Raw genomic sequence first — 24649 nt, 5'->3', positions numbered from 1 at the left:
CTCTCTTCATCCATTCACCCAACAGGTGAATAGACTGCAATAGACTAATAATAGACTAATAATAGACTGCAAATATACAAACCTACCACTTAACTGACTGGCACACTGCTTTCCTTGCCTGGGACCAGCTGAATGTGTTAGCATTGGCAGTCACCTTCAGTGCAAGGAGCTTTTTGTACGCTATCCCTGCCTTGAGAACCAATAACACAAATCCTCCTTCAACCCTCTTCAAAGCAACTCTAAAGTCCAATACTCAAGCATGTAAACACTAACCAGAAAAGTCCCCACCCTCACATCTTCAACCCAGTTCCTACTACCGCCACAATACTTAGTGTACCATTTACGCTTCAAGTTGCTTCTAATTTATACCGTTCTAAAAGGTCCACATATAGAGTATTAGATTACAAGAAAGCTGATATTTTTTAAAATGCCAAAATCATGTCAACTAGTTGTACTGGCGAAATACAGACAGGAGAACTAGGATGCTGCAATTTGTCTCAGTTACAGCACAATCTTTCATTGGTACATTGTTGGTACAGTATAGCTTGGATCTTGTGAATCCCGGAGATGGCACAAAGCTTCACAGGCAGTGGTGGGAATCAGAAAATCAGGTGCACAATGGACGATTTGGGAGTAAATAATAGGGCAATGCGACCGGCATGTGTGGCCTAAATTTAACATGTTAAGCTAACTGAAAAGAGTTTCATGTTCTTGGGTGAGGATCCACCCACTGTGCAAGGGGGATAGCCAGCAGACTTTGGTAAGTGGCAGAAAAAGTCTTTTAAGTGCATTTACTGAATTTTAGTGAGTAAAAAAGTGAATTATTTGTAGTAAGTTAAATTTTTTAGAGTAAATTAAGCTGTTGGGGAGTTTAAACCGGAAGTAGAATCTGGGTATAAAAAGGGGTGGGCTTAGTGCGGTAGCGCTGGGTGCGGTCGCATTGAGTGTAAGTAGAGTTTGGTAAGTGTGAGAGTTCGGGCAAGTGGGAGGTGAGGGGGTGCTTTTTGCTCTGTTTTGCTTCCCTCTCTCAGGCTAATCCAACACTGCGGACATGGAGCAGCGAGACAATTCAACCGGACAGGTCCCCCAGACAGCATTCACGAGGGAGGTTGGTGATCAGCTGGTTGGTAGGCCCTCTTCCTTCTCTTCTATACCTTTAAGTTGGTAAGTCCTATTAAATAGTGGTGTAATATTATCATCTATATCGGGGCAGAGGGTCTTCATAACTAATAATAAGAAATTTAATTAATTACACAGATATGGGTGAACAGGTGATGTCACTGTTGCGAAATGTGGGAGCTGGTGGACCCCATTGAGGCTCACGGTGATTACATTTGCGATAAGTGTTTGCTGCTAGAGGAACTCAAGCTCCATGTTAAAGAGCTTGAGACCGAGCTTCAGATGCTGCGACACATCAGGGAGGGGGAGAAGTTCCTGGACTCTATGTTTCAGGAGGTGGTCACACCTATAAAATTAATTACTGCAGATGTAGTCCGTGGTCAGGGACAGGACGGTGTGACTACGAGTGAGGAAGGTACAGGGATCCAGGATGTAGTGTTGAAGGAGCCGCAGCCCTTGCTCTTGTCAAGCAGGATCGAGGTTCTTACTCCCTGTGAGGGTGGGAGCGGGGACTGCAGGGAGGATGAGCAACCTGGCCACAGCACCGTGGTACAGGGGGCCATTCAAGTGGAGGGAGTAAAAAGAAATGTTGTAGTGGTAGGGGATAGTATCATTAGGGGGATAGATAGGGTTCTCTGCAGTCAAGAGCGGGAGTCCCGAAGGCTGTGTTGCCTGTCCGGTGCCAGGATTAAGGACATCTCTTCTGGGCTGGAAAGAAACTTGGAGTGGGAGGGGGAGGATCCAGTTGTCGTGGTCCATGTTGGTACAAACAACGTAGATAGGACAAGGAAGAAGGTTCTGTTAAAGGAGTATGAGCAGTTGGGGTCAAATTAAAAAACAGAACCTCAAGGGTAATAATCTCTGGATTATTACCTGAGCCACGAGCAAATTTGGCTAGGATAAATAAAATTAAAGAGTTAAATGCGTGGCTCAAAGACTGGTGTGGGAGAAATGGGTTTTGCTTCTTGGGACACTGGCACCAGTACTGGGACAGGGGGGAGCTGTTCCGTTGGGACGGACTCCACTTGGCCAGTGCTGGGACTAGAGTCCTGGCGAATCATATAACTAGGGCTGTAGAGAGGGCTTTAAACTAATTAGTGGGGGGGGGGGTTCTAGAGAGCAAATAACAGAAATGACAATGGAGAAGGTCATAGACTTAGGTAGCAGTGGGGAAATTAAAAAACAGAATGTGTCAGGAAGGGACAGAAGGTATGGAGTAAAAAGTAAAGTAGTAAAAGTGAAAAAAACAGGAACTAAGTGTCACAAAACATATTTGAAAGTTCTTTATCTGAATGCATGTAGCATTCGTAACAAAATGAATGAGTTAACGGCACAAATAACTACATATGGGTATGATCTTGTGGCCATTACAGAAACATGGCTGCAGGGTGACCATGACTGGGAATTAAACATACAAGGTTATTTAACAATCAGGAAGGACAGGCAGGAAGGGAGGGGAGGTGGGGTGGCTATGTTAATAAAGGAAGGAATGATTATAATACAGAGAAATGTTGAAAGCACGCGACGCAGCATTTAAATCTGGCGACGCGGCGGCTCACAGTGCAGCTAGGACCAACCTAAAAAAGGGTATCAGGACTGCCAAAAGGAAACAGACACTGTGGATAGAGGATCACTTCCGCAACAACTCGGACCCCCGGCGCATGTGGCAAGGCATCCAGTCCATCACTGACTACAAGGGCAAAAACACCAGTCCCCCGGTTAGCGATGCCTCCCTTCCGGAGGAGCTTAACAACTTCTACGCTCGCTTCGACAGGGACAACATGGAGCCGGCTACCAAAGCCTTGCCACCCCCGGAAGACCAGGTGCTCACTCTGTCGACCTCCAACGTAAGGGGTCTTCTACGCGGAGTGAACACACGAAAGGCTGCTGGACCGGATAGCATCCCTGGACGGGTACTCAAGGAATGTGCTGATCAGCTGGCTGATGTCTTCACCGCCATCTTCAATCTGTCATTGGCCCAGGCAGTAGTCCCTACATGCTTCAAGACCGCTACCATTATTCCTGTGCCAAAACAAACGGCTGTGACGTGCCTGAATGACTATCGACCTGTCGCACTCACACCCATCATAATGAAGTGTTTCGAGAGACTGGTCTTAGCCCACATCAATGCCAGTGTTCCTGCCTCCCTTGACCAACACCAGTTTGCCTATCGTGCAAACAGATCAACGGAGGATGCAATCACAACTGCTCTACACTCAGCACTGAATCACCTAGATGGTAAGGAGACCTACATCAGAATGCTGTTTATAGACTACAGCTCAGCATTCAACACTATCGTCCCCAACAAGCTGACCACCAAACTCCAAACTCTTGGCCTGAACACTTCCCTCTGCAACTGGACCCTGGACTTCCTAACAAACAGACCCAGTCTGTCAAATTAGGTAACCACACCTGCCCCCCCCTGACCCTGAACACGGGGGCCCCACAAGGATGTGTGCTGAGCCCCCTCCTCTACTCCCTCTTCACCCACGACTGTGTGGCTGTTAATGGTTCCAACACCATCATCAAGTTTGCGGATGACACCACGGTAGTAGGCCAGATCACCAACAACGATGAGTCAGCCTACAGGGAGGAGGTCCAGCATCTCATGAAGTGGTGCGCCGATAACAACCTGGCCCTTAACACCAAGAAAACAAAAGAAATCATTGTGGACTTCAGGAAGTCCAAAGGCGGAAGTCACACCCCCATCCACATCAATGGGGCTGTGGTGGAAAGGGTGGACAGCTTTAAGTTCCTCGGAGTCCACATCACGGAAGACCTCTCCTGGTCCCTCAACACCTCCTCTCTGGTGAAGAAGGCCCAGCAGCGCCTATATTTCTTAAGGAGGCTGAAGAGATGTAATCTGTCACCCCTGATCCTCTCTAACTTTTACCGCTGCACTATAGAGAGCATCCTGACAAACTGTATCACAGTATAGTATGGCAGCTGTAGCTACTATGACCGGAAAGCCCTGCAGCAGGTAGTCAAAACTGCCCAACGCATTACCGGCACTCGGCTACCGACCATAGAGCACATATACCAGAAACGCTGTCTACGGAGGTCACGGTCCATCATCAAAGACCCTACCCACCCCAGCCACAGTCTGTTCACCCTCCTACCATCTGGGAGATGCTACAGATGCATTTGCACCCGTACGACCAGATTTAGGAACAGCTTCTTTCCCAGGGCTGTCATCCTACTGAACTCCACAAATAAACTCTAAAGCCTGCACATCTGCCAATGCACTTTATTATGATCATATTTATGTTAATATACTACAAGCCAAATGTATGTTGAATGTTTAAATGTCTTAATCCAAATGTACACTCTCGGGAGCCGCAAGCCTACATTTCGTTGTACTGCACTTGTGCACTAACAATGACAATAAAAGTTGATTTGATTTGATTTGATTTGAAATGATATTGGGTCAAAGGAGCAGGATAGTGAAACAGTTTGGATGGAGATAAGGAATAATAAGGGGAAAAAAACACTCGTGGGCGTAGTCTATAGGCCTCCGAACAGTTGCAACGCTGTTGGACGGAGTATTAATCAGGAAATAGGTGAGGCTTGTAATAAGGCAACAGCTATAATTATGGGGGATTTTAACTATCATATTAACTGGACAAATCAAATTGGGCAGAGCAGCCTTGAGGATGAGTTCATTGAGTGTATTAGGGATGGGTTTCTTGAGCAGTATGTAACTGAACCGACCAGGGGGCAAGCAACCTTAGATTTGGTCCTGTGTAATGAGACAGGATTAATTAAAAATGTCCTAGTAAAGGATCCCCTTGGAATGAGTGACCGTAACATGGTTGAATTCCATATTCAAGTAGAGGGTGAGAAGGTTGGATCTCAAACAAGCGCGCTGAGCTTGAATAAAGGAGACTATGAAGGTATGAGAGCGGAATTGATTAGAGTGGACTGGGAAAATAGATTAAAGGGTAAGACGGTACATGATCAGTGGTGTACATTTAAGGAGTTATTTTACAACTTCCAAAAAATATATATTCCACTGAGGAAAAAAGGGTGTAAAAGAAAAGATAGCCATCCATGGCTAAGTAAAGTAATTAAGGATAGTATCCAACTAAAAACAAGGGCATATAAGGTAGCCAAATCTAGTGGGAGGATAGAAGATTGGGAAGTCTTTAAAAGACAGCAAAATATAACTAAAAGATTGATTAAGAAAGGGAAGATAGATTATGAAAGTAAATTAGCAAAAAATATAAAAACAGATAGCAAATGTTTCTATAGTTATATAAAAAGAAAAAGGGTGGCTAAAGTAAATGTTGGTCCCTTAGAGGATGAGACCAGGAAATTAATGGTGGGATACATGGAGATGGCAAAAACGCTGAACAAATATTTTGTATCAGTCTTTACGGTAGAGGACACTAAGAATATCCCAACACTGGACAAACAGGGGGCTCCAGGGGGAGAGGAGCTAAATACGATTAAAATCACTAAGGAAGTGGTACTTGGTAAAATAATGGGACTCAAGCCGGATAAATCCCCTGGACCTGATGGCTTACATCCTAGGGTCTTGAGGGAAGTGGCGGTAGGGATTGTGGATGCATTGGTAATAATTTTCCAAAACTCCCTGGACTCAGCAAAGGTCCCGGCAGATTGGAAAACTGCTAATGTAACACCCTTATTTAAAAAGGGTAGTAGGCAGAAGGCTGGAAACTATAGACCTGTTAGCCTAACATCTGTGGTTGGTAAAATGTTAGAGTCCATTATTAAGGAGACAGTAACGGGACATTTGGATAAACATAATTTAATAGGACAAACTCAGCATGGTTTCATGAAGGGGAAGTCATGTTTGACAAATTTGCTTGAGTTCTTTGAGGAAGTATCATACAGGGTGGATAAAGGAGAACCAGTGGACGTAGTGTATTTAGACTTCCAAAAGGCATTTGACAAGGTGCCACACAAAAGATTATTGCTCAAGATAAAAAATCACAGGATTGGGAGTAATATTCTGGCGTGGGTGGAGGATTGGCTCTCTAACAGAAAGCAGAGAGTTGGGATAAATGGTTCGTTTTCAGACTGGCAATCAGTAACTAGTGGTGTTCCACAGGGGTCAGTGCTGGGTCCCCAACTCTTTACAATCTATATTAACGATTTGGAGGAGGGGACCGAGTGTAACATATCAAAGTTTGCAGATGATACAAAGATGGGAGGGAAAGTAGTGAGTGAGGAGGACATAAAAAACCTGCAAAGTGACATAGACAGGCTAAGTAAGTGGGCAGAGATTTGGCAGATGGAATACAATACTGGAAAGTGTGAGGTTCTGCACTTTGGCAGGAAATATCATAGAGCAAGTTATTATCTTAATGGCAAGAAACTGGAAAGTACTGTAGTACAAAGGGATCTGGGGGTCCTGGTGCACGAAACTCAAAAAGTTAGTATGCAGGTGCAGCAAGTGATCAAGAAGGCCAATGGAATGTTGGCTTTTATTGCTAGGGGGATAGAATATAAAAACAGGGAGGTATTGCTGCAGTTATACAAGGTATTGGTGAGACCGCACCTGGAATACTGCATGCTGTTTTGGTGTCCATACTTAAGAAAAGACATACTTGCTCTCGAGTCAGTACAAAGAAGGTTCACTCAGTTAATCCCGGGGATGAGGGGGTGGTCATATGAGGAGAGGTTGAGTAGATTGGGACTCTACGCATTGGAGTTTGTGAATATAAGATTGTGAAGGGCTTGATCGGGTGGATGCGGTGAGGATGTTCCCAATGATGGGTGAAACTAGAACTAGGGGGCATAATCTTAGAATAAGGGGCTGCTCTTTCAAAACTGAGATGAGGAGAAACTTCTTCACTCAGAGGGTGGTAGGTTTGTGAAATTTGCTGCCCCAAAAAGCTGTGGAAGCTACATCATTAAATAAATTTAAAACAGAAATAGATAGTTTCCTAGAAGTAAAGGGAATTAAGGGTTACGGGGAGCGGGCAGGAAATTGGACACGAGTCTAGGTTCGGAATGGTCATGGCCCTGTGGGTAGTGGAGCAGGCCCAGGGGCCGTTTAGCCTGATTCTGCTCCTACTTCTTGTGTTCTAATTCTGTGTTAGATTTCAGGAGATGGTTTTATTCCTGTTCCTGGCTGGGGTGGAGATCGCCTTTACAGAAGGTAAGTACTGTAGAAAATATAGGGACAGAGTGATCTCCTGGACGAGTTTCGATCGCCTAGATGGGTCAGAGAGGAATTTCCCAGATTTTTTCTCCCAAATTGGCCATTGGGTTTTTAATCTGGTTTTTCGCCTCTCCCGGGAGATCACATGGGTTCGGGTGGGATGGAGAGTGATAGAAGATTTGGGGTTAGGATCGGGTCAGCCGTGATCTTGTTGGGGGGTGGAGCGGGCTCGAGGGGCCGACTGGCCTACTCCTGCTCCTATTTATTATGTTCTTATGTACTGAGGAGGACTGTAATAAATTACAGGTGGACATTGATAAACTTGCAGAATGGGCAAATAATTGGCAAATGAAGTTCAACACAGATAAATGTGTGGTATTACATTTTGGTAGGAAGAATAGGGAGGTCACCTATTACTTGGAGGGTGCGAGACTAGGTGGGGTAGAGGAACAAAGGGATCTCGGAGTACAAATACACAAATCACTAAAAGTTGCGACACAGGTTAACAAGGCCATAAAAAAAAGCAAACCAAGCACTAGGGTTTATTTCTAGAGGGATAGAATTGAAAAGTAGGGAAGCTATGCTAAACCTGTGATGTGCCTCAATAATTCCGAGACTCGATGTTAGCGAAACAAAACAAGGCTTTTATTAACTTAGAAGGTAACACGTAGTGGAGAGAGGTATCTTCCATCCGGAGGGCTGCAGTACTGGATATGAGGCCAGACTGAGCTTGCTTACATAGGGGCCAGGTATGGGCGGAGCCCTACACACAACACATTCCAATATACAATACAATGGTGAGGAAACGGAACTGGGGGAAGGGAAATGAAACTGAAACCGACCACAGTCACAGGCAGTGATGAATGGAATATTTCATCACATTCACCCCTTCTATAGATTTAGTCTGTTCGGGGGTTTGATAGTCCTCTGCGACCGACGTGGCTGTTGCGGTGCCGCGGGTGTCGGCTGGGTGTCCCCGGTAGCCTCCTGGGTCTCTGCCGGGGGTGCCGCCAGGGTTGTTGAAGGGGTAGTTGGTGGGGGTGCCGTTGGTCGATGTTCTTCCGGGGGTGATGAAAGAGTAGTGGGTGGGTAAGAGTTGCTGCGATCGTTGTCGCTGCTATCGCCGTGGTTGTTGTCGTTACCGGCTGGGGCGACGTCTTTTATGGACACGGTGTCCTCCCTTCCGTCGGCGTGCCGGACATATGCGTATTGGGGGTTGGCATGGAGTAGGTACACTGGCTCCACGAGAGGATCCGCCTTGTGGCCCCTCACATGGCTTCGCACGAATACCGGACCTGGGGTGGAAAGCCATGACGGCATGGATACGCCTGAGGTGGATTTCCAGGGAAAGACAAACATTCGTTCATGAGGCGTGGCATTAGTGGCAGTACACAATAGCGACCGTATCGAATGGAGCACATCCGAGAGGACTTCCTGCCAGCAGGAGATAGGGAGGCCCTTGGTCCTTAGAGCTAGGGTGACTGCTTTCCATACTGTCCCGTTCTCTCGCTCCACTTGGCCGTTACCTGGTTGTAGCTGGTGGTACGGCTCGTGGCGATCCCCCTGGACAGCATGTACTGGCGTAGCTCTTCACTCATGAAGGATGCCCCCCTATCCGTATGGATGTAGCTCGGCATACCGAACAGGCAGAACAGGCTGTTGAGGCATTTAATGACCGTGGCGCTGGTCATGTCTGGGCAGGGGAAGGCGAATGGGAACCGGGAGTATTCGTCCACAATGTTCAGGAAGTAAACATTGCGGCCGACGGACGGGAGGGGGTCCTTGAAATCTAAGCTGAGCCGCTCAAAGAGCCGTGTAGCTTTGATTAAGTGGGCTCTATCTGGACGGTAGAACCGAGGCTTGCACTCAGCGCAAGTGCGGCAGTTCCTGGTCAGAGACCGAACTTCCTCAATCGAGTAGGGTAAGTTACGGGACTTTATGAAGTGGAACAGCCATTTGACCCCTGGGTGGCAGAGGTTGTTGTGGAGGGTCTGTAGCCGATCCCCGGTGGCGCTGGCACACGTCCCTCGTGAGAGGGCGTCAGGGGATTCGTTAAGGGCCCCTGGCCGGTAAATGATGTCATACTCGAAGGTGGAGAGCTCGATCCGCCACCTAAGAATCTTATCATTTTTAATCTTCCCCCTCTGTTTATTATTGAACATAAACGCTACCGACCGCTGGTCGGTAAGTAGGGTGAAGCGTTTGCCGGCTAGGTAGTGGCGCCAGTGGCGCACTGCCTCCACGATGGCTTGGGCCTCCTTTTCCACGGAGGAGTGTCTGATCTCGGGCCCTTGGAGGGTCCTCGAGAAGAAAGCTACGGGCCGCCCCGCCTGGTTGAGGGTGGCCGCCAAGGCGAAGTCAGACGCATCACTTTCCACTTGAAATGGAGTGTTCTCGTCCACTGCCTGTAGCGTGGCCCGCTCAATATCCTGCTTAATGCTTTTGAAGGCGGCGTGGGCCTCAGCAGAGAGCGGAAAAGAGGATGCTTTCAAGAGGGGGCGGGCTTTGTCGGAGTAGTTGGGGACCCATTGGGAATAATAAGAAAATAACCCCAGGCACCTTTTCAGGGCTTTGGGCGTGTTGGGCAGGGGCAGCTCCCGTAGGGGGCGCAATCGGTCGGGGTCTGGTCCGATTTCCCCATTCTCCACCACGCTGCCTAGTATGCAGAGGCGCGTGGTGTTGAAAATGCACTTGTCCTCGTTGTAGGTGAGGTTGAGTTTTTGTGCGGTTTCCAGGAACCTCTCGAGGTTCGAGTCGCGATCCTGCTGGTTGTGACCGCAGATGGTGACGTTGTCGAGGTAGGGGAAGGTTGCCTGCAAGTGGTGGTCATCGACCATGCGGTCCATCTCCCTCTGGAAGACCGAGACCCCATTCGTCACCCCAAAGGGGACTCTGAGGAATTGGTAGAGGCGTCCGTTCGCCTCGAAGGCGGTGTACGGGCGGTCCTCTGGTCTGATAGGGAGCTGGTGGTACGCTGACTTAAGGTCGATGGTGGAGAACACCCGGTATTGGGCGATTTGGTTCACCATTTCTGATATGCGGGGTAGCGGGTAGGCGTCTAGTTGGGTGTACCTGTTGATCGTTTGGCTATAGTCGATCACCATCCGTTTCTTCTCGCTACCCCTTACCACTACCACTTGGGCGCGCCACGGGCTGTTGCTGCGTTCAATAATGCGCTCTTTCAGGAGCCTGTCTACCTCGGTCGCGATAAACCGCCTGTCCTCCCAGCTGTACCTCCTGCTTTTGGTCGCTATTGGCCGGCAGTTAGGGGTAAGGTTCGCGAATAGCGAAGGCGGCTTTACCTTCAGGGTAGCCAGACCGCACAGTGTGAGGGGCGGCTGGGACCCACCGTACTTGAGCGTGATGCTTTGGTGGTTGCACTGGAAATCCAGGCCCAAGATCACGCTCGCACATAGATTCTTCATGATTAATACTTTAAAATGATCATATACAGTTCCGTTAACGGACAATTGTACCATGCAGTAACCCAGAATGGTCGATGTCTGGGTTTTATCAGCCATAGAGATGGTACCCTGAGTAGGGACCACCTTTAGGGAGAGTTGTTGTGCCAGTTCAGGGTGGATAAAACTCTCCGTGCTTCCACTGTCAATTAAACATTTAACCCTGCACCCGTTTACCTCGATGTCCACCATTGATTTGGATAGCGGGTGCGGCCTGGTCTGGTCCACTGTGACCGATGCCACTGTAGGGCCCTGATCGAGACAAGATGGCGTCCACGCTGTCTGCTCATAAGATGGCGGACCCCACGAGGTCGGGCAAGATGGCGTCCAAGATGGCCGCTCCCACGGCGCGCACGCGGCGGTGGCGGGTTTTCCGGCGGTTGGTTTTCCAGCGGGGTTCCCTCTGCACACCTTCCCGAAGTACCCCTTCTTACCGCACTTAAAGCAGGTGGTGCCTTTCGCCGGGCACAGGTTTCTGGTGTGCTTTGGCTGCCCGCAGAAGTAGCAGTTGGGTCCCCGACGCGTCGCGGCTGTCGTAGGGCTTCTGGGGAGAGAGCGGGGCCCCGACGGTGTCGGGCTGCCGGGCGGGGAAGATGCCTTCCAAGATGGCGGCGCCCTTGGTGCACACGTGGCGCGTGGACGGCGCGGGCTGAAGAGTAGGTGTCCGAGTTTCTCTGGGCCACATCCAGGGATCGCGCGGTGTCCGCAGCCTGTTTCAGGTCCAATCCCGTTTTTTCCAGCAGTCTTTGCCGGATGTAAGTGGAGCTGAGGCCTGTGATAAAGGCATCGCGAACAAGCTCGTCAGTGTACACTGCGGCTTTCACATCTCGGCACTTGCAGTCTTTGCCAAGCATTTTCAGGGTGCCTAGGAACTCCTCCACCGATTCCCCAGGTCGCTGTGCGCGAGTAGCGAGCAGATGCCTAGCATACACCTCATTCGTAGGCTGCTGGTAATGCGCCTTTAAGATGTCGCAGGCAGCCAGGTACGTGTCGGCGTCTTGGATGAGGGGGTAAACCCGGTGGCTTACCCAATTCCGCAGAATTCCGAGTTTCATACTCGCAGCGTCCGTAGCGTCTTTGACGGCTGCGGAATTGTCCAGGAAGAATTCCATACACATAAACCAGTGTCCGAAGCGTGCTGATGCGTCCGGAGCATGCTGATCCAAATCCAAACGTTCGGGTTTCAGGGGTTGATCCATTGTGTTGAAAAATAAGTTAATAAAATTGATGTGCCTCAATAATTCCGAGACTCGATGTTAGCGAAACAAAACAAGGCTTTTATTAACTTAGAAGGTAACACGTAGTGGAGAGAGGTATCTTCCATCCAGAGGGCTGCAGTACTGGATATGAGGCCAGACTGAGCTTGCTTACATAGGGGCCAGGTATGGGCGGAGCCCTACACACAACACATTCCAATATACAATACAATGGTGAGGAAACGGAACTGGGGGAAGGGAAATGAAACTGAAACCGACCACAGTCACAGGCAGTGATGAATGGAATATTTCATCACAACCTGTATCGAACCTTGGTTAGACCACACTTAGGGGGAGAAATTGGGTATCGCCTTGTTTGGGGTGCTAGTTCTGGCGAAGCGCAAAGCCTAGCACCAGTCGCGATTTAGTGCCACCTGGCGCGATATTGGGTCATTGCGCCCCTGAGGGTGATTGCGGCGCTAAATCAGGCGCTGTACGAGGCTCTTAAGGCGCTAACCTGGCGGCGCAACCCAATTTAGCGGCGGCGGGGCGCAGCGCAGGTGCTGTCAATAATCACTTTCCCTGAGACACACTGGCGCCGGCCAGCTCTTAAAGGGGCATGTCAATTGGCATCACCAGACACACTCACTGCCGTGTAGGCCTTCAAAGCGGTGGGAGCCTACCTGTGGCGCACCAGCCTAGCAAGACATGGAAAGGGTGAGGCAGAGGGCGGAACGCCTCACTGATGGGGCATTGGATGCTTTGGTTGGCACAGTGGAATCAAAGCCAAGGAAGATGGTCGGAATGTGATTTATGTTTTGGACAGTCTCCTGGGTGTGAGAGGCAGTTATGTGTCAGTGTATTAGTTTTGCTTTCTGTTGCCATAGCTTTCTCATGTTTGAAGGAATCACATTTTGTGTAATGAAACACTTTCTTCATTTACAATGGCCATGCCTGCTATTTACATGCATCTTGCCCTTCACAGGCTTGGGGGTATCAGACCGGTTCCATTCCTGTTCTTGGAATGGCAGCAAGCATTCCGTGAGAGGGGCCTAGAAGCTACTTCTGATCAGCCTCTGACGCGCAGCCTAAGAAGAGCCGCTCGTGTAGAAGTTCAGGCCAGCAGGCATCTTCTCAGCCACCAACAGAGATATCCTGCACCTTATCTGAGGCTGCAGATCTGGCTGAAGCAGCTGGCACAGCTCAGTCACCACCTCCTTTCTAAATCGCAGCCTTCTGACACACTGCTCCTCCGACATGTTCATGTAGGAAAACTGCTGTCGGAAAACCCTGCCAGCGTAAGGTCTGCTGTGGCGACGTCTGTTGGCCATCCTCCGTCTGGCCATGCCCGCCCCCCTCTCCCAGTGTCTCAGTGCCCTTTCCAGATGATTCAGCAGCAGGACGTTCCCCTCCAATGCAGCCCCCATAATAAGTGCCCACAGGAAGGTTCCCCGTTGTTAAGGCTCACCAACAGCAAGGTGATGGTCAGAAGGCTGAAGATTGTCTGCCTGCGCTGGCTCAGTGGTCAAATAGCTCTCAGTGTGCAGCTCAGCAACTCTTTGTAGCTCTCGAGGAAGTTGTGCTCCAGAAATGGCTGCCGTTTTTAAACCACACCAGTCCCCTTTAAATAACGCCTCCCCAGGCCGAGAGCGATTGGGTAAGGTTCCCTGTAAGCTGTCACTAATAGCGCCAGGCGCTACGGAGGCGGGCGCCACTGAATTTCCGGTCCGGGGCGCCCAAAAGGCGTTGCACACTGAAATGACGTCATAATCTGCCTGTGCCCATGAATGGGTGCTACGAGTTTGCGCCGGCGCTAAATGCATGGTCAATATGGGGCGAGGCGCTAGGCACCCTGCGCCCGCCAGGAAATTGGCTAGTGCCCCACTTCTCGGCCTCTTTAGGCATTAATCGGTGGCGCTACCAACCGAATTTCTCCCCCTTAGATTACTGCGTACATTTCTGGTCGCTGTATTATGAAAAGGAAATAGAGGCACTGGAGAGGGTGCAGAGAAGATTTACAAGGATGATACCAGAAATGCGAGGGTATACATAACAGGAAAGGATGAACAGGCTGGGTCTCTTTTCTCTTGAAAAAAGAAGGCTGAGGGGTGACCTAATAGAGGTCTTTAAAATTATGAAAGGTTTTGGTAGAGTAGATACAGAGAGACTGTTTCCACTTGTGGGGAAGAGCATAACTAAAGGCCATCAATATAAGATAGTGACCAAGAAATTCAATAGGGAATTCAGAAGAAACTTCTTTACCCAAAGAGTGGTAAGAATGTGAAGCTCGCCACCACAGGGAGTGGTTGAAGTGAATAGTATAGATGTAGATGCATTTAAGGGGAGGCTGGACAAGCATATGAGGGAGAAGGGAATAGAGGGTTATGCTGATAGATTTAGATGGAAAGGCTGGAGGAGGTTCAAGTGGGGCATAAACGCCGGCATGGACTGGTTAGGCCGGATGGCCTGTTTCTGTGCTGTATATCCTATGTAATCCTATATAATCCTGTGAGCCTTGTCCATCAAAGGCTGGGATAGGGAAATCTGACTCAAGTAGGCCCCCTAAAGGCAGATAGAAATTTCTGCTCTGGGTAAGGTTTATTTTTGCACATTCAATAACCTTGTGCTGTTTTTTTCTCCATGCATTAATTGGTTTTGCTGGATAGTCGATCAATTTAGAATTTTCCAGTGTTTCCCAGACAATAAATATTTGGAGTGATTATTTGCACCACATTTTTTGCTCCCTCTGCGCATGCACGTCTGTTTGGTACCGTGCATCTGCACTCGATCCAGTTGCACTATTCACCCAACGGTGCCGCGGCTGTGGCCTGCACCGCCACGCTTCACTTGGCTCCGTGCAGAGGTGGTCAGGGGATCAATTGGTGGCTGAAGCGGGAGGGGGGAGAGGGGATCGAAGGGGGCGGGGGCAGAGAAGATCGAGGAGGGGAAGAGAGGATTGAAGGGGGGGGAGAAGTGAGGAGAGTGGATGAGAGAGGAGAGGGGATTGAGGGGGGAGAGGAGAGCTGAGCAAAGAGGGGAGAGGCAAATGGGTCGAAGGGGGAGGGAGGGGAGAGTAGATTGAAGGAGGGAGAGAGGAGAGTGGATCAAAGGGGGGAGAGGAGAGTGGATCGAAGGGGGAGAGAGGAGAGTGGGTCGAAGGGGGAGAGAGGAGAGTGGATCAAAGGGGGGTGAGTGGATGAGAGAGGAGAGAGGATCGAAGAGGGTGGGGGGAGGAGAGCGGATCTGAGGGGGGAAGAGAGAGGAGAAGAGCTCAGAGTGAGGGTAGGAGGCCAGGAGCTCGGGGGAGAGGAGATCAGGAACTCGGGGGAGGGGGGTGTTGGTGGGTGGAAGAGCATGGAGAGAACAGTAGCGATGGGGGAAGAATATTATCCAGGTCTAAGAGGGGGAGGAATGAGAGCGAGAACGTGATCCAGATGGGAAGATGGATCACGTTCTCCCCCCTCTCTTAAACGTGGATCACGTTCTTCCAACTCTACCCCACACCCCCTTTACAGCCACCCATGTTCTCCCTGTCCTCCCCCTAGACCTGGTTTATTTCTCGGAAAGCGTGTGCGGCAAGTGACATCATTGGACTGGGTGAAATCCAGAAGTCATGACACCATCACTATTCACTTCATAACCAATAAACCTGTTAACAATCCATGACCCACACACAATTCCCCATCTATGGGGGGCAGAGAAGGTCAGGAACTTGTTGGTCGCGGGAGGGCGGAAAAGGTCAGGAACTTTTTGGGATTCAGGAACTTGTTGCCGGGGTGGGGGGGAGAGAAGATCAGGAGTTTGTTGGGGAGGTCAGGAACTCGGGGGCAGGGGGGGGGGACAGTGGTGAAGGTCAGGAACTTGTCGGGGAGGGAAAATGTCAGGACCTTGTTGGGGGGTGGGGGGAGAGAAGGACAGGGACACGGGAGTGGGGGAGAAAGTTAGGAATTTGTTGGGTGGGGGAGGTCAGGAACTTGTTCAGGGGAGGAAAAGGTCCTAGCCCACGAGGGTGAGCCCTATTATTTGAAAGCAGTACTGTGAGCTCTGTCTAGAGCCCAGCAGACAGAATGAATGGATCAAATTACACATTACGAAGTACTTGATTACTCAGGCAGGCAGGATCTAATTACACATTCCAAACAAACTGCTGGGTGTGTCTTGTCCGCCAAGGGGACCAATCAGAAATCTGGTTGTCATCCAAGGGGACCAATCAGAACTTTGGTGTTGCAAATATACATTGCCATAAATATTCTGGAGCTGAGAATTTCCTTGAAGTTGCCCCCGCACTACATTATTGGGGTTTCTATCCCATTACAGTGACAGCAGCTCCGAGGAAATTCCCAACCCTTGCTTGCTGCTGGCATCTATATCATACCATACAAAGGGGTGAGCATAAGTATATCTTTAGTGAAATAAGGAAGAAAAGTTTATGATGTGCCAACAAATGCAATGACCCAAGAGGCATATTTTCCAGAGCTGTCATTACCATGAGACCTACATTTATAGAACCCTCCATTTAGTTCACAATGTTGCGATTGTGTGCTAAATTGTTCTGTCTAAAGATACAATGCAATGCTATATCTTTCCCAATTATTTATTCATCACTGGAACAAACAATTCAATATCCTTAGCTTCCTTCAGTACAATATTGTGCTGGTTTTTCAGGTCTCTTAATTGAATCACAGTGTCACGTAAGAAAGTTAGTATTTTAAACTTTCTAAAGGCTATCTAGCCTTTTGTGGACCCTGTCCCTGTTCCAGATTTACCAGAACACGACTCTCTGACGAGGCAGTGATGACCATTTGGGTTTTGAATTGATAAAGCCTAAAATTGAGGGGTAGCATGTAAATGATGAATCAGAAGGGACAAAAGATGGAGCCGTGGGGACACCACAGACGACCTTGTGTGCACGATGGAACACACCGTTTCAGGAGATGCAGTGGTTGCAATGGAACCATGACAGCAGCAGTAAAGAGATGCACTGCCGAGAAAAAGTGATGGAAGAGAACGGAATGGCCAACAGTGCCAAAGGTGACAAAAAGCTCAACAGGTACAAGTAGGATCAGCAAGCCATGGTCAGAGTCACACAGAATGTTGTTGGTAACTTTGACTAAGGTGGGCTATGGGTATGGCAGAAACTGTATTTGAAGGGCTCAAACAGTGGGTGAGACACTAAGCTATACAATGGCAGGATAATGTCCATCTTTCACTTACCTTAATTTTTTTTAAACATAAGTAAACCAACAAGTTTTTTCTGATTAAAAAGATCTGTAAATCCTATTAGCTCTTTTCAGTTGGTAGAAAATGCAATGGTGGTACAGGAGACCAATAGAATTCAAGCCTTTGAGTGTAGATGTATGGAACTCTGCTATTCTGCACCATTTGCGGACAATATAACTGAGCACTCCCCTATTGTACTGCTGCAGAAATGGTGCAAAGGATCAAAACTACCACAATTGATAGTGTGACGAACCTCTACGTTCCCAAGTTATGTGTTGAGCACATAATTCAACTGTAGTATTCGCTGAGCCTTTTACAGTGAAATTGTGTAATCAGATCTTACTGAGATTCCACAAGGGGTGGCCACATCTAATTTTGTTGGATCAAAATCCTGAAGCTCTTGAACAGAATTAGTTTATTTTCATGTTTTGTAAGCACACCCTTATTGGGTGATTCAGTCATGACAAGTTTATCAATGGCTCTAAATGATCAAAATGCTCTAAATCTCTGTTCCTTTTTGAATCGATCATTCTCTTCTATATCCATCTATGTGTAACTGTGGTTCTCTTCTTTCTACCCCTGTGTGTATCTGTAGTTCTCCATCACTACGTGTCTAAACTTCTCCTTCCTTGTGTCTGAGATTCTTTATCTCCTGGAATGCTGAAACTTTTCTCTCTGTGTCTGATCTTGCTTCTCTCTCCCGGTTTCTAAATGTCTCTATCACTTCCATGTGTCTGAACATCTCTCTCCTCTCTCTCTCTCTCTCTCTCTCTCTCTCTCGGAACTTCTTGCTCATTCAATAAATAATTCCTGTGAAGTAATTCTAGCAGTAGCACATATTTGCATTTTAGATTTGCAAACACTTTGCAAATTTGCTGCAAGATACCCACCTCGTTCCTTCAACCGATCATTAGACATTACAAATCACACAGAAAGTGAGACTGTTTGTTACTGTACTCACGTCCCATCTAGCAGAGGAAACCACCACAGCCCTGATTCCCTTGGCACCTGGACTGCCAGGAATATTGTGTAGCACCTTCTGGTACACTTGCGGTAGTGGCACTTCTTTTATCTGGATGCGTGTCCCAAATGCATTTCCTTTCACTGACTTGCTGATATGAAGTTCATCTAGTGTATAGAGGTCCTTTAAAATAGGAGTAATTTACATTCAATTTAATAACTTCAAAAATAATAATTTTTCTATAATTAGAGTGTAAACCTCTTCTTAAAAAGAAACTCGACCTTATTGAAATAAAAAGCAATACCCATGTTGTTTTTATATTTAATAGTCAGTTAAAAGTGATTTTTTTGTCTAGTGTAGGGATATTGATTGAGCCAGAATTCAGCGTTACCAAAATGTTTTCTTCAATTGAGTCCTGAAAGGATTCATCAATAAGATGTCTGTATTAAAGCTGGAAGAAAGATAAAATATGAGGCTTGCATCCTAATTTAAATATTTAAATGAGCAAACCGCCTCCTGGGAGCGGGTTGGTCGCCTGCCATTAAAACCGGAAGTGGGCAGGTTGGGTTCGGGTTTGAGATCTTCTAAATTTTAACATGTCACCTGAATTACATTGTCAGAGAAATCATTTACAGGGAGACAGACCTTTTTTTGCTGAACTTTTCTGATGATGGTGGGATGGACAAAGGATTCATACAAGTCTACTTTGGTCTTCTGGGTCACAGGGGATGCATGATGTAGGTTTATGGTTCAGTAAACTATTGAGTGAGGTGATCAAATTGTAGCAGCCAAACTCTTGGAGTGTGTTAGTTTTCTGTAAATCCTATTTTGTATTTTGTTGCATTGCCAATTTTCTCAATTTGTTATTTATTTTTAAGATTTAGACAAAATATAGTTGTTTTATTCAGAAAAGGAGTTTCCTTGATGTAATGTGGCTAAATGCTCCATTATACTGAAGCACAGACACGCAGCAGTTGGGCGCTCAGGTGGAAATGGATTGCCTGGTTTTTGTATTACAGAGGAGTAGAAAACAGCAGTCAAACTTTTCATTTTTTTAAAATTTAATTGGATGAACAAAAAAAAATCAAAAATGAAAGAGAAAAAAATGGCCTCTACAGATCTTGCCGGGGTTTACTTGGATGAACAGAAGAACATGCAGAAACATGTTAAAAGGGTGATCAGAAGGACAAAGATGGATCTAGAAAATAGCATCACTGCAGCTGCAACACAAAAACAAGTTCTTTCAGTACTTTAGCAGTGAGATCAGTCAGAGATGAGGCAAGAACCATAAAAATGCAAATATGCTTGAGACAGAGAATGAATGACTACTTCCTTTAAGTATTCACAAGGAAAGACATGAGCAATATACTCTCCACAAAGAGCTAACTCAGGCAAATGACTGATATAAATTAGATTTGCATGAAATTACACAGACTAGACAGCACAGTAACAGGCCATTCGGCCCAACTGATCTATGCCGGTGTTTATACTTCACACAAGCCTTCTGCCACTCCAATTACCTCTTCCCACTCTGACCCTGTATCTATCTATTCACTTCTCCCTCATGCATGCATCAAGCCTCTCCTTAAGTGCATCACTTCTATCTGCATCAACCACTCCATGTGGCAGCGAGTTCCACTAGACACAAGTCCTAGACATGCCAAAAGATCTAAAAAAAATCCTCAGAGATAGACAATTTTTATTCCAGAGTGTTAAATGAGACTAGAGAGGAGATTCATGAGGCACGGACAGTCATTATGAGGGAGTCACTGGCAATGTTCCCTTTAAGCTGTGTGGCCGCGCAGTGGTTTGGAGCTCCCGTGCAGGCCACTCGCCAGCTTTTCAATTGGAATAACCGCACATGCGCAAAAATTTAATGGGCCGCGCACCAAAAAAGAAATTACGGGGATCATTGGTCATGGGGTAGTTACCCATAGATTGGAAACAGGCCCATATTCAAAAAGGGCAACCATCAGAAACTGGCAACAATAGACCCACCTGCCTTAACATCAATTCCATGTAAAATAATGGATTTGATTATCAAGTATAAACTTTAAGATTATCTGTACAATAATAACTTATTAAACAACAGCTAAAATAAATTCAGAAAGGAGGATCCTGCATGACCAATCTCCTTGACTTCTTTGAAGTGGACAGTGGTAAGTTTTATGACAGGTTGTATCTCGACTTCCAGAAAGCATTTGACAAAGTTTCATACAAAATACAAAAGCCACGGGCTATTCAGGGTAAATCTTGGGTATGGATACAAATAGGCTGAAAAGTAGAAAGGTTGGGGGAAGTACAGAGTGGGGTGCCCTAGGGATTGATGTTGGGACCACTAATATTTATAACATACCTCAATGACATGGACCGGAAATCCAATGAAAACTGGTCAAATTTGCAGATGAAACTAAACCAGGAGGAGCAATGAAATCAGAAGAGGCAGGAATTCCAGAATAAGCTGGACAAAATATGTAAGTAGGCAAAACAATCGTTGATGAAAGATAATGCCAACAAATGTGGAGTACTGCACATCAGAAGGAAAAATGGGCAACCCACATATCCAACAAATGGTTTTGAAATAGTTAAGGATGAAGTTGAAAGAAACCTAAGTGTCTTCATAGCCTCGATGCTCAACATGTCCAACTGATGCAGAATAGCAAACAACAAAGCCAATAGAATTTTGAACTATATAGCCAAAATAGGAGAATAAAAGTCAGAGGAAATCATGATGAAACTGTAGAGTGCTCTGGTCAGATCACATCTTGAGTACTATGTCGTGTTCTGGTCACCAAGACACAAGGGAAACATTCAAGCACTGTAGGCAGTGCAGAGAAGACCCACAGTATTGATTCATGGGCTGGATTTTCATTAAGCTGTTAGGAAGGAGGCGGGACTACAACTTTCTGGTTTTAGTCCCGCCTCCATCGACGTCCGGCCAATCGACGCGATTTTCCCTTGATTGACCTTGTTGAGCCCGCCCAGCGGGCTCAGCAGGCCAATTAAGGGCCACCCAGCAACAGGTGACGTCACAGACTGAAATTTCATCTGTCAAGAGTTTTTGACAGATGAAATATCAGTGTTTCACAGCTGTTTGAAGCTGTCAAACACTGACAGTCTGACTTCTAACCTGAGTCCTTCTACACAGACTCAGTTAGAACTCTCACCGACACTGAAAGCTGAAGGCTGTCACTTTTGACAGATCGCAGCCATTCTGCTTTCAGTTTTGGCTGAGTGATGGACTCCCGACGCCTAGAGGAAGAAAGGCTGTTAAGGTAAGTACAGGTAAGTAAAGCTTCTTTACACACTTTAGACACACCAAACACACTTACCTTTGCACTCATGCACCCATCACTCACCTGAACACCGACATCGCGACCCCTCCAAGTCCTTCAACCCGACGGCCCACCTGCTCTAACCTGACGTGGTTTGGAGCCATCGGGAATCCCACACGACACCCCTCAAAATAGGGATTAGGCTAAAAACTGCCTGGTAACTACCTGTTAACAGGCAGTTAATTGGCACTAATCCCGTCCCGCCTCGGGTCAGCGGATCCCAGTGCGGGGCGGGTACCCGCCTCCCTTGAAACTTACGTGGAGGCGGGTTTTGGGCGGGATGGTGTCGGGACCCCCGAATTCGGGATTTTTGCCTGCCTCACGGCACAATGAAAATCTGGCCCTATAGTGTTAGAGGTCTGAGTTATAATGAGAGACCGGTCAGTCTTGAAAGGAGGAGTTTTAAAAGGCAATCTTATAGATGTATGTAAGATAGCAAACTACATGGGAAATAACAGAGCTCAGTTTCTCTTTTATTCCATTAATGAGGTACATTACAATAATTTTTTTTAAAAAGGACTGAGTGCAATTCAGGACTATAGTAGTAAACTATTGCCCTCATATTCACAGGATGACTAATCTATGTTATCATCTCCCAAATTCAAAACTGGAGCATTATTTTATATATTTTTGTAACCAGTTAACAACTTTTCAATTAATAAATTATGTTAGCATTAATTTGATTACATCTTCGATTATTACTTTAATGGGAATTTCTATTTGTGTTTTGGGGAACACTTGTGCAGCCTATGCTTTGTGAAATTCGTGGGCGATATTACTGTTTAACTATCCCTGAATCTAGTTTACTAAAGTCTAGTGCCCAATGGCACTGATCACTGGACAGCCATTCATATTTAGTGTATTCATCTCGAGCATTGGGCCAGAAATTTGGGTCGGAGGCTTCCCGTGGGCGCAAGCCCCCGACCTGCACTTACATAGCGCCTGCCGTTGTGCTGTGGGGCCGCATGGGATTTCGATCCTGGGCCTCCTCCAGCTGCCGGTGTGCAGTGCTTGCGTATCCCAGCGGCGAAGTTAGTTCGCAGCGTCCCCTGGGATCACGTGGGCCATGGGGAGCCAATTGGAGCAGGGAATCTCTATTCATAGATTTGACAGGAAGACCTGTCAAATCTATGAATAGAGATCGGCCCCAAGACCTAAGTAAAACTTCAAATACATTTTTTTTTAAATCACATTTTTAAAATAACTATAAATTACATAAATTAACTATTTTAAACAAAAATTTAAATTTTTGAAAAAATTAATTAAAGTTTTTAACGGGGCTAAAAATAAACTTATGTTTCTTTAAAGCATTTTAAAATGATAAACCTGTGGAAAAAATGTTTTAATTTTACTTAATTAACCTCTTACCTTGTTAAAAGCAGGCCTTGCGACTGCTTTTTTCACGCGCAGCTGCTAGGGGCTTACTCGCACGGAGAAACCTTTAAAAAAATCGGAAGTTCCAGGCATACGCGCTGCCTCTCTGGCGCATGTGTTTGACCTGTGAACCCCTTCCTTCAAGGGAACGGAAGTTCTGGTTTCCAGCACATGCGCAGTGCATGCATGAAACCGGCACTTTCATTGGCCCTACACGTGAGTACACAGCGCGTACTCACCTGTGGGGACCCAAATTTCTGGCTCAATGTGATAAATTATCAAATCCATTTTGTTAAAAATTGCAGTGCAACAAAAATATTGTAACCAGCAAAGCTAATTGTGCAGTACAACTCGAGTGGTGTCAGCTGGATTACATTCCGACAAGAACTGTGATACAGCTTTAAAGATGTATTCTCATATCACTTCCACTTCCTGCCGGCTGAAGTATAGTTTCAATTTGTACAATGTGAAGTTTAAAATATTCCCAGGCCATCAGCTAAATAATTCTGTCGGCACTTTCCCAACATGAAAAAAAATAACTGGCATTGCTCTGATTTGTATGACCAGAATACAATGTAGAGATGGCAAAATAACTTGGGCCTGTTTGTTTTGCATTGCCCTAATCAAGTAATCATCTCAAACTGTTACCCATAGCACTCTTGCTGTGTTTTTAATTATTCTGTAGAGCCTGATCTATACAACTCACCAGTTATAAGCAGACTTATTAAAATACCATCTTAAGTCTCAATTACACATTGACAATTCTGTGAAGAAGGTTATTTGATCCATAGTTGCTTTCATCCAAAACAGTGTTTTATATTGAAAGGTCACAGATCAGACATGGTATATGACTTCATCAATGACTTTGGCTCATTAATCAAAGCCCATTGTAACATAAACTCTATCCTGTTCATTAAAAAGCATTTTTGTACTTCATCACAATGACTCATTATAATATGTAATGCAGGGATAACAGAGTGTGAAAGACTTGCTTAATGAGATTTCATAGCTGCTTACTATGGGACTCTTCACCAGCTTCAGCTCATGAAAATAGCCGTCAGCCAGTCAGTGGATTATAGGGATTTACCTGCCGAAGAGATGTGGGGAGAAGGTTTCACTGGGAAATCTGTCAGCTATTGTACACTGATCTGTACAGACTCAGCCACCCTGTCAGCGGCACTGTCAATCTTCCAAGGACTACAACTGGAAAACTAATTGCACTCACCGAGTAGACGACATTTTGCTCCCGATCAATGCTACTAGGCATGTTTTGTCGGCTACGCATGGGAGGTGGGCTATGCCAAGACACACAAGCTGTTGGTGGGTCCATCCTTTAAGCAAACGTTCCTGCTAAAATAATAAAAGAATGAAGGGTAGTTAAATACAGAATGATAGATGGTCAAGGACGAGTCAGACAATTATATTTCCTGATATTAGTTTTGAATTCCAAAGAAAAGAATTGGGTGAACTCCATTCTTTTAAAGAACCTGTATTTCAACCATGCATGACTGTCCATTATTGTCTATAATGTTAGCTCATTTCCTGTGGTGTTGCACCTGTGTAGTCTGAATCTGGAACATTGTTGTGATGTTTAGCGGCGACTCAGGCCTGTCTCTTTAAGCCCTCTGCTCAAGTACTCCAAATGGTTTAAATAGTCACATCCTGAAGTCAAATACAAGCCGGTTGCTGTTGCTAATTTCTCAGGACTGGCAGTTGCTTGGCTTGTCACCTTGGAGTGTCCAGATTATCTGAAGTTCAGAAAAAAAACCAGCAGGAAATAACTGGCTTTTTTTTTAAGATTGTTATTTTTTACAAATTCCGATGGGTGCACTGGATGAAAGATAGATAATTGA

General features: G+C 46.4%; 1 protein-coding gene across 1 annotated transcript in view; it reads right to left on the bottom strand.

Moving 5' to 3' along the window:
- The window catches only part of LOC147116492 (uncharacterized), a 368216-nt gene extending 344024 nt beyond the window's left edge, over positions 1–24192 (bottom strand). The window contains exons 1-2 of the mRNA XM_085991496.1: positions 24022–24192; positions 18088–18270 (exon numbers count right to left, since the gene is read on the bottom strand). Of these exons, the coding sequence (XP_085847622.1) occupies positions 18088–18270; positions 24022–24126 (288 nt within the window). The 5' untranslated portion in view covers positions 24127–24192. The remainder of the gene's footprint in view (positions 1–18087; positions 18271–24021) is intronic.
- Between the last annotated feature and the right edge of the window lie 457 nt (positions 24193–24649).

This window comes from Somniosus microcephalus, chromosome 6 (assembly GCF_052327205.1).
Source record: "Somniosus microcephalus isolate GS21.2 chromosome 6, FLI_Smic_1.0, whole genome shotgun sequence".
Taxonomy (NCBI): Eukaryota; Metazoa; Chordata; class Chondrichthyes; order Squaliformes; family Somniosidae; genus Somniosus; species Somniosus microcephalus.
This window is presented reverse-complemented; position numbering and strand designations above follow the sequence as displayed.